This window comes from Lepidothrix coronata, unplaced genomic scaffold (assembly GCF_001604755.1).
Source record: "Lepidothrix coronata isolate B3197 unplaced genomic scaffold, Lepidothrix_coronata-1.0 Scaffold219, whole genome shotgun sequence".
Lineage (NCBI taxonomy): Eukaryota > Metazoa > Chordata > Aves > Passeriformes > Pipridae > Lepidothrix > Lepidothrix coronata.
The window spans coordinates 1,038,943-1,048,526 of NW_016690399.1; the positions used below are offsets into that span (position 1 = coordinate 1,038,943).

The window sequence follows — 9,584 nt, forward strand, 5'->3', positions numbered from 1 at the left end:
TGAAAAAGAGACAGTGGTCATCACTGATGGGGGTTGAATGGCTGGCCCCAGCACTGGTGCACAAATGCAACAGCTGGATCCTGTGGATCACTTTTGCAGCCTGAAATGCTGTTGCAGTTTGAGCTGCCCCAAAAGTGTTATCAAACTGCTGTGGGTCAGCGTGGTCTTCTACCAGATTGACTACTTGGTCCACAGGAACACGTGCCTGTGCTTGGCCAGCTGGGATGAGCACTCACCCATGTCAGTGTGTCTGCTGGCCGAGCTCTGGTTGTGCAGGTGAGTCCATGGACACACACACGCTGTGTTTGTAAGCAGGCACTTGTCTGTCTGTTGGTGGTGTCCTCCAACCACACTGTCCTCTCTATTCCTGTTTCCTGGGACGACACCAAGGTGAGCAGCCCCCATGCTGTCATGATCTGCAACATGAACAAGGCCCCCAACGGTGCCAGTGGGGGACAGACTGGCTGGGGAGCAGAACTGTGGAAAAAGACCTGTGTGTCTTGGTGGACAGAAAGGTGAACAAGGTTCAGCAATCCAGCAGCAAAGGGAGCCAAATGGAATCTGGGCTGGGTCAGCAGGGTTAACAGCAGACCAAGGGGAGTGATTATGCTCCTCTGCTCAGCACTCATTAGACTACACCTAAAATACTATTTTGGGGAGCCATGAGAACCTCCCCACCTTCCCCTACATGTCTGAGGCCACCCAGTCCCCTCCCCAAAGGTACCACTGGTACCCCAGTACTTTCCAGAATCCGCATTACCTCTGCCTCTCCTTGAAAGTCCTCCCTGGAATTCTCTCACTTCTCCACACAGCACTCCAGGTCACTCCAGGAATCCAAAACCACTCAGGAACCCCAAAGCCCCTAGGACCCCCTACTGTACCCTATCTACTCCACCACCAAGTCCCCCAAATCCTGGCACCTCCAGGACTCTGTTCCCTCAGGATCCTCCATGCCCTCCTTTCAGTCCTGAGACACGATGACCAGTGAACACAGGCACCCAGAGCCCCAGTGCCCACCACACACTTCCTGGTCCCCACCACCCATCCAGGACACTCAGGTCACTGGTCTCCTGCTCTCCTCCCGTTTCTTGCAACAAGCACCTGGATGTCTGGGTTCCCCATCAGAAACAAGCAGATCCAGACAAGCAGTTCAGGAGCCACTTTTATTCAGCTCAGGGCTGGGGGGAAATTGGGGGGGGTGAGTGTTCCTGGAGACACAGGGCTACAGTATGGGGAATCTTTGTGTTCCACGGGATCGCCACAGTCTAGGTCACGTACCCTGCGGGTGAAGGGTTGATGGAAACCAAGGGAAGAACCCACTCTGGGGGAGGGATCTGGGCACTTTTGTCCCATATTGATGCTACCTGGGGATCCCAGTATGGGGTGCACAGTTTTTAAGCCCTCCTAAGTATTATTTGGAGTTTGAGGTGATGTCACAGGGGTCCTTAAGGCAGTTGGGGCCACGCAAGGCAGTGGGTACGGTGAGGACACAGGCCTGTAGGTCAGTATAGGCATGGGGCAAGGTGCCCCGGGTGATCCAGCGCCGGGCACCGGGCTGGTAGGCGTGGATCAAGTGTGTGTCCTGGTAGGTCTCATGACTGTACCCTCCCAGTACAAGCAGTTCCCCTCCCAGCACAGCCGCACCCCCAACTACGTGGGCACGGGGCAGGGGGCTGAGGACAACCCAGGTGTTCTGCTTGGGGCTGTAGACCTCAAAGGTCAGCTGGTCCTTGTAGCCAGTGCACCCAGCCCTCTCACACAGGCCCCCAGCCACATAGAGCTGCCCACCCGCCTGCTCCATGATGTGGCCGGCTCGCTGGCCGTTCATGGGGGCCAGGAACGTGGCAGATGCACCCGGGACGTAGCGCAGCAAGGATGCCTGGCACTGGCACGCTTCGTCACAGCCACCCGACACGTAGAGCGCGCCGTCCAGGGCACACGCCGCGTGCCCACACAGAGCCATCAGCAGGGGCTGGCACCTCCTGGGCAAGGAAAGAGGGAGGGGTGAAGGGCAGGTTGAGCAGGGCTGTCCCACAGTGGCTGACCACCCAGGGGTTCCCCAGTGAGCCGTGTCTCCATTGCTCAGCAGACAATGCTCACCAGCACCCAATGAGCCCAAGTGGGCAACATCAGCTGACACAGAATAGATGCCCAAGGGGCATCACTGTTCAACATTTCGTAGTCCCCACACTGTTGGTCAACCCACAGTGAACCCCCTCAATGAATAACATCGGCCAACACACAACAGAGCACTCCATGAACACTCTGCCAGTGAGATAATCAAACTATCTGTCTCATTGGCAGATGGCCAACAGAGCTCCAGTAAACACTACTGGCCAAAAACTCATTTGCCACCCACTAGGCAACACCAGCCAACACCCAGTCCCCAAGGGACACAGTTGCTCAGCACCCAAAGGCCACTGGAGGCCCATCCTCCACTGGAGGCTCAGTGACCCAAAGCACTCAGTGGGTACCACAGCCAAGGCAAGAGGGTCCGAGGCAGAGGGAAGCAGGAATCTGCTGGAGCGGCCTCACCTCCAGGTGTCGTTGGCCAGGTCATAGCTCTCCACAGTGTCTGTGCAGTAGAGCTCTCCCGAGCTGCCCCCCAGGGCATAGATGAAATTCCCAAGTGCCACGGCAGCAAAGCAGCTCCGTCCACATGTCATGCTGGCCAGACGCTCCCAGGAATCATCCATAGGCTGGTACCTGGGTTTGAGAGGCAAAGAGGCAAGAGGCTACCTGTTACCTACAACACCAAAACCTCATGTTGGCACCGTTTAGGGCAACAACCCACCCACAACCTGTCAGTCCCAGAATGCCTTGGGGTCACATGGTAGCCTTGCATGGGAATATCCCCTCCTTCTGGGCAATATCAAACCCATAACGACCTGAGGTATCTCCACATGGGAGCCTCCCAGCCCCACCCCCAAAAAGCATGTAACACCCAAGAGTAGGAGGGCACCTCTCAGTCCTACACCCAACCCATCCCAGAACGCCTTGGGCCCACTTGACAAACTGCAATGCCTCAGTGTCTTGGGTCCACAGGCCAACTCTATCTCCACCAACACCTCCTCTGATCCCGCGATGTCCTGGTGCCACACGGCAGCTCCAAGTCCTCTAGAGCTCTCACCTGTAGACACTGGTCAGGGTGTCATGGACCCCGTAGTAGTGCTTTCCACCCAGGACGTAGAGATTGTTGCCCACCACAGTTACAGCATGGCGGAATCGTGGGCCATCAGGAAGGTGTCCCAGTGCCCGCCACTCAACCTTCTTCACCAGCCCCACAGCGCTGAGGTAGCGATCTGCAAACCAGAGGTGTCTGCTGGGCTTCCGGGCAGCCAGGTTGCCCGTCACTTTGTCTCCACCACAAACCACCAGCACCTCTTGCAAGGAACGTACCCGGCACGGCAGCTGAGCCGTGGGGGCGAAACTTGATACCAAGAGCTCGCGGAGGACCTTCGGGTCAGCCACCCCTGCAGTCACAGAGGGGACCTTCTTCAGCTCCAGGCCCGACATGAGGGCAAAGCGAACAGACGACAGGACCTCCTTGGCTAGATCCTCCTGGCCATCCCCATTGGCCATGAGCCACCGGGAGGCCGCTTCCAAGGCTTCCAGTTCATGGAGGACGTTGAGACCATCAGAGCGGAGGAGGCGAATGAGAAGGTGTGCAGGCAGGTCTAGGAAGGCCGGTGTAGCCACCACACTGGGGAAGGTGGCCAAGATGTAGTTCTCTGCTGCTTGGCCCACCTCGTCCAGTCCATAAGTCACAGCAAAGGCCAGGACGTCCGGAACAGTCTCTGGAGTCAGGCCATGGGTGAAAACATCCAGGCAGAGAGTGAGGAGCCCCCAGGCCTGGTAGCGCAGGGAGGTCTCAGCTGCCTCCAGGACCGTGGGCCATGGCCCTGCTACAGCTCCTGTGTAGGCAAAGGAGAGGAGGAGGCGCAGCTCGGCCGGGGACAGCCCTGTGACCAGTGGGGCAGCAGGGTCATGGGTGGCCTCCCGCATTGGGCAGGTGAAGAGGGCTCGGAAGAAGTCACAGGAGCAGCTCAGGGCCAGGCGCTGAACTATGGGGAAGGAGGAAGAATGGTGGAGGGCAGAGGGGGACCCTCTGCACTGTGCAGCCCCTGAAACTCAGGTGTCCTGTCGCTGTGCCCACCAAACTCCCAACTCTGCCAAGGGGAGCAGCCCTGCAGGCACCTCTAAAGCCTCATCCCCACCAGGGAACTTGGCTATCCCAGAGTGCCCTGTCCCCCTCCTCACCCCCAGCTCACCTGGAATGACCTCGTCCCCTGCCTGGAGCTGGAGGTCACAGCCCAGGCCCTTGGCATGGAGCTGCTCCATGGCTCTTAGTGTCTCCCACTGCTCCTTCAGGGCCTCAGGTCCTTCCTCCTTGGGGTCAATCTTCAGTCGCCGGGCACAGGCGGCCACCAGCCGGGGGGCCCCCAGGGCCCGGGCAGCCTCCTCCACCTCCTTCTCCTGGCCACGGGGCACAGCTCCCCGATAGGCAAAGGCGAGCACGGCCCGCCAGCCCTGCAGCGTGGCCCCGGGTGGCAGAGGGACATGGGGTGGGGGGTCCTGGCAAAGCCCTCTGGTCCTGCCCTCCAGGAAGCGGAGGAAGAAGGAGCTGATGGAGGCCAGGACCACAGCATGAGCCTTGTCACCCTCTGGTCCCACGGCCACATCCACCAGCTGTCCCACGGTGCGGAGGTTGTCAGCCATAGCCAGGAACTGTCCAGCATGGGCCCCATCCCGCAGGCTCCACTGGGTTGGGGCTGATCCCTCTGCAACCCACATCTTGCCTGTGGAAACACACCGAGGAGGAGGTCAGGGTGCTGCCCCATAACTGGAGCCTCTTGCCCATGGCAGGAGTCCTGGCTGGAGACGTGGGGTCCTGCCACTGGCACTGCCCCATAGCAAAAGCCACTGGATCCACCACCAAAGCCTCTACCCCACAGCCAGGGCCACCAGGCTCTGCCACTGCCCCATCACTGAATCTGATGCTCCTTGGCAAAACTGCAGCCCCATAGTTGAGACCAACAGTCCATTTCAATGCCCCACAGCTGAGCCTGATCCCCTCATCTGCCCCATCACTGAACCCTTATCATGAAGCTACTGCCCCACAGCCAACACTGCTGCCCCACAGCCCCATAGCCCAAACCTCTGCCCCCAGTCACACCTTCAGTCCTAGAGCAGACGCCACCAAGCCCTTCCTCTGCCGTTGCCCCATAGTTGACACTACTGATGCTCCAAGAACAACAAAGCCGCTGGCCCCTGGCACAGCTCCCAGCAAAGGGCCTGTCACACCTGAACGGTGCATGGCAGCACCTGCCTGTCGTGTGCCACACTGCCCGTCCTGTCACACTGCCCATCATCCCACATCGCGACGCGTCGCCCCGAGGGTTGTCTGTGACAGGTTGTTGTGTGTCCTGCTCCCCCGCCCCACGGGCTGCCGAGGGGTGCTGGCTCCCGTGGCACACACTGCGTCACACTCGGTGCTGCACCGCCCGCTGTGGCCCCCACACCCCCCTGTCGCTCTCTGCCTGCGCGGTGTCGGTGTCCCGGCAGGACCGTGTGCCGTGTCCTGCGCTGCTGCGTGGCGTGGCATGGCATGGCACGCTGTGCCCTGCACCCGTCCCCCCTTACCGCCTGCTGCCGCGCCGGGAAACTCCTGTGACCCCCCAGGAATGCGCCCAGTTAATTATAGCCCGGGCGGGACACGTGGCCCCAGGCAGGAGCTGCGAGAGGCTCAGGCAGAGGGAGGTCCAAGGCCCCGAGTCCTGGGCTGGGGCGGTGGGGTCAGTGGGTCCCCTGAGGACAAGCAGCAGGGCCAGCTGAAGCTGCCAGGAGCTTCTGCAAACCCCGGGTTACCCTGGGCAGGTCCTGCTGGAGGTCTCTGGCCCACCAGATCCCTCTACCAATCTTGTTCACCTCCAGAGCCCAGGGTCCCCTCGGAAGTCCTTGGGTGGGAGACAGACAATCCCCCTGCTCCCCCATCCCCATGATGGGGGGGGTGAAACCTCTGCCACCACCCACTGCACTTCTGAGCTGCAGCCCAGCCCCACTGACCCACACACAAAGGGCTGGGGATACCAGCCCCAAGGGCACGTGGGGATACCAGACCTTTGGCCCAGCCAAGTGCCCCCAGGACCACCCTGCACCCCATCCAGGACCACCCTGCACCCTGCCCAGGACCACCCTGCACCCCGCCCAGGACCCCACCTGCCCACAGAGAGCACATACAGCCTGCTATGGCTGTGACTGTGTGTCCCCTTATCACTGTCCCTTCCTCTTTGTTCTCTGGTGCCCCAATCTCCTTGGTTCCTGTTCCCTCCCCTCACACCCCCACATCCCTGTCCCACACCTGTGTCCCCCATACCCACATTCTCTGTCTCCATAACTCACACACCCATCCCCTATTGTCCCATCTCTGTACCCCAGTATTCCCACGTGTCCAGTTGAGTTGTGTCCCCAAAGATGTTTTCACAGCCCCTCCAAGTCCATTTTTCAGCATTTACCTACCCTGCCTGTCAGGTTATTTTCGTTCTACCTAGTTAGAATTTCCTTATCTGCGACTTGTGCTTGTTACTTCCCACACTTTGCTGCACACCTGAGCCTGCCCTTTCTGCAGCCATTAGAGCAGCCCTTAACCTTCTTTTCTCCCGGTGGAATGATCCTGTTCTCACCTCTCCTTGTGCATCCTGTGCCTTCATGCTCTCCACCTTCTTGGTGGGTTTGCTGGACACAGTTCAGTTTGTTCACAGAAAATTGAACCAGACACAGCTATAAGCAACCTGCTCCAGTTCTCAGATGGCATCCAAGGGTCCCATTCAGCTTCAGATATTCCTCAATTCCAACCCTGAAGCTGTTGGCTCTGCACTTCCTGAAATGCTTTTTGGACAAAGCCCCCAGGCTCACAGACACCTTGCTGTGGGCAACCCACACCTCCTTCCTCACCCCACCTTCCCCATCCTCAGCCCAGAGCCAAGCACCACTGCAGAAGCTTTGGCTCCAGACCCTCACAGATGGGCTCAGTGTGGTGCAATCCCAATTCCTGTCACACAGTCCTCTGGGACTACAAGGATCACCCTGAAGCTCCAGTGCAGCCCTCAAACCCGTGCACACAATGCTGAGAGAGGGAGGCAAAACAACTCGTGCACAGAAATTGCTGCGGGAGCAGCAGACGAGCAGCAGATCCCGCTTCCCCTCCAGCTGCTCCAGCTTTCTGCACCTCAGCCCAAACACCAGGAGCAGCCACAGGACACCACAATGTTGTGACAACTGCTGGTTTGACCAAACCTTTATTATACAACGTCCTAGGTACACAGAGCATTAGGAAGCCAGCTCACGGGGAGGAAAGGCGACATTTACAGCTTGGGAGGTCCCGTCAGCCTCCAGCCCTCAATGTTTGCAATCTTCAGGAGGGCCGCAGTGAATCCGAGCCCCAGACAAGCCGTGGTGCCAGCGAAGTAACTGCGAGCTGGAGAAAACACATCAAACCAGGAAACACCTGTTAGGGCACAAGTCCTGTGCAACAGATCTCAACAGACTCTGTCGTTTTTCGTAGGTCCCTTGACCATCAGCAACACTGTCTGCCCAGAGAGATTGGAAAGTAACTTTTTTATAAAATTGAGTTTTCTCACGCTTTTAGCTTGCAATTTGAAATATCAGTTTTGATAATCCACTGCCCCATCCCTTTACATGGGCAGTCTTAAATGGCTCATTTGAGTGACAAAAGTAACAGTCGCTGCTTTGAACTTTCATCAGGCTCATCAGCTAGGACAAGTAAAGATAAATTCTATTTACAACTTAAATAAATCCCTCACTTCTTTGGGTTCAAGTCTGAATGCCTACAGAAAACAGAGCTGTGTTAGCATCTGCAGGAGCTGCTCAAGCCTGACAAAGGGCCACAGGAGCAACAGCAGCAGGACACAGCTTGTCCCTCAGACCATGTGAAGAATTCACAAGGCAGACATTAGATTGTACTTTCTGCGTAAAATAAATCACACTTGTTGCCAAGAAAACATGTATTTCCACAACTACATCTTTCATATCCTGCAATTTTCAGGTATAACTGGTAGTTCTAACTGGCAGGACTAGGTCAGTCCTGCTTTCATTCTGTGTATCACTTTATGTTCCCTTCCCCGTCCTCCCTCCTGTAGCCCTGTTTATTTTAGCAGACCTGTACAATGGAGTGCCAACGAAACTGGCATGAATCAGAGGCTGAGATGAATCTTCACCAAAGAAGCCTGACACCAACATTATTTAACATTTTTCCCCCAAGACAAAAGTTTCTAAAACCAGCAAGGGCTCATTTCATTGCAGGCGTTGTGCACAGTTACCTCTCGCTCCCACGACAGCTCCCGATGCACAGCCACCAACAAAATAGTCCAAAGGACTATGTGGTTCCTCCCGGACTTGGGCACTGAGGCAGGTACCTAAGCCAAACACAGCTCCCAGCGTAGCTGTAAACGAGAAGTAAAAACACCAAAACAAACCCCTCAGTGACCCAAGAATTCACACCGAGCATGATTTCGATACTCAGAGTAGCTACAAGGGACAATGAAGATCTGCTTCCCATTTCCCAGGGACATCCTACCCCAGCTGCTGCAATGAGACTCGGCATCATCGTCTCATCCAGCTCCCTGGGCTTCTTCCCACTCACCTGGACCCCCAGACCCCCCCTGCCAGCAGATGAGGCACCACACCCTGCCGGGTGATCGGTGCGGGTGTAACAGCCCTTCCCGACCAGACAATGGACAGCAGGGGGTACCAGAGGGGAGCAGCAGAGGCGTCTCTGCAGCATCTCCCCAGACCTGCCTGGGCTCTGCACTCAAACTCAGCCCCCGGGTCCCTGCAAATCCGCCTCACTGAGCACTGCAGAGCAACCCCGATGTCTCTGCTGTCCCCTGCAGACCACTGGTCCTGGCACTTTCCTCCTCTGCCTGCCTGGGGCTCACAGTGATCTCTAGGTAGTAGAAAAATGGACGGAGTTTGTGAATTATTCTTTTTTTTTGTAAACTGATTTTGAAATTGAATTAAGGATTTTGAACTGCACTAAGAAACTGCAAAGTAGCAGCATCCTGTCCACTGAATTGTGCGCCTTGTCCCTGCATTGATACAGCTGCAAACTTTGGCAAAGAGCTGCATCAAAAAAACCCGGGGGGAGCTTCAACCACGCAGATCTGCATCTGGAGCAGTCCCCCAAGCCCCCTGCTCCTCTTTTCACTGCTCACTTTCTCTTCTAAAGGCAATGCAAGACAAATACACGGTTTCTCCTCGGCTACAGAGCACGATGGGGAAAAAAACCCCCTATTTACTTTCCTTTTGTCACCAAAAAGCATTGCAGTACTTTTCGGCAAACGCAGTTTATTAAACACAACGCCTGAACATATCAAGCAAAAAAAAAAAAGTTTGCTTCCACTATATTATCGCCCATAAACTAGCTGATAAACGTCCTTCCATTCCAGCGTTCCCGGCCAAACCCTGACCCGACCCGGGGCCGGTGGAGAAGGGAACACCGACACCGTGAGGGCGCGGAGGCGAAGCCGGCGGCAGAGCAGGGGGTGCCGGCCCTTACCCATGGT

General features: G+C 56.8%; 2 protein-coding genes across 2 annotated transcripts in view; both read right to left on the minus strand.

Moving 5' to 3' along the window:
• Positions 1–1,144: 1,144 nt before the first annotated feature.
• Positions 1,145–5,254, minus strand: KLHL33 (kelch like family member 33). The gene is made up of 5 exons (XM_017833724.1): positions 5,177–5,254; positions 4,272–4,799; positions 3,131–4,064; positions 2,536–2,706; positions 1,145–1,982 (listed from the first exon to the last, which is right to left on the minus strand). The coding sequence occupies exons 2-5, from the start codon at positions 4,792–4,794 to the stop codon at positions 1,412–1,414; spliced, it is 2,199 nt and encodes a 732-aa protein (XP_017689213.1). The 5' UTR covers positions 4,795–4,799; positions 5,177–5,254; the 3' UTR covers positions 1,145–1,411.
• A 2,015-nt stretch (positions 5,255–7,269) lies between these two features.
• Positions 7,270–9,584, minus strand: part of NDUFA11 (NADH:ubiquinone oxidoreductase subunit A11) — a 4,043-nt gene continuing 1,728 nt past the window's right edge. Inside the window, exons 3-4 of the mRNA XM_017833627.1 lie at positions 8,340–8,462; positions 7,270–7,477 (exon numbers count right to left, since the gene is read on the minus strand). Coding sequence (XP_017689116.1) covers positions 7,365–7,477; positions 8,340–8,462 — 236 coding nt within the window. The 3' untranslated portion in view covers positions 7,270–7,364. The remainder of the gene's footprint in view (positions 7,478–8,339; positions 8,463–9,584) is intronic.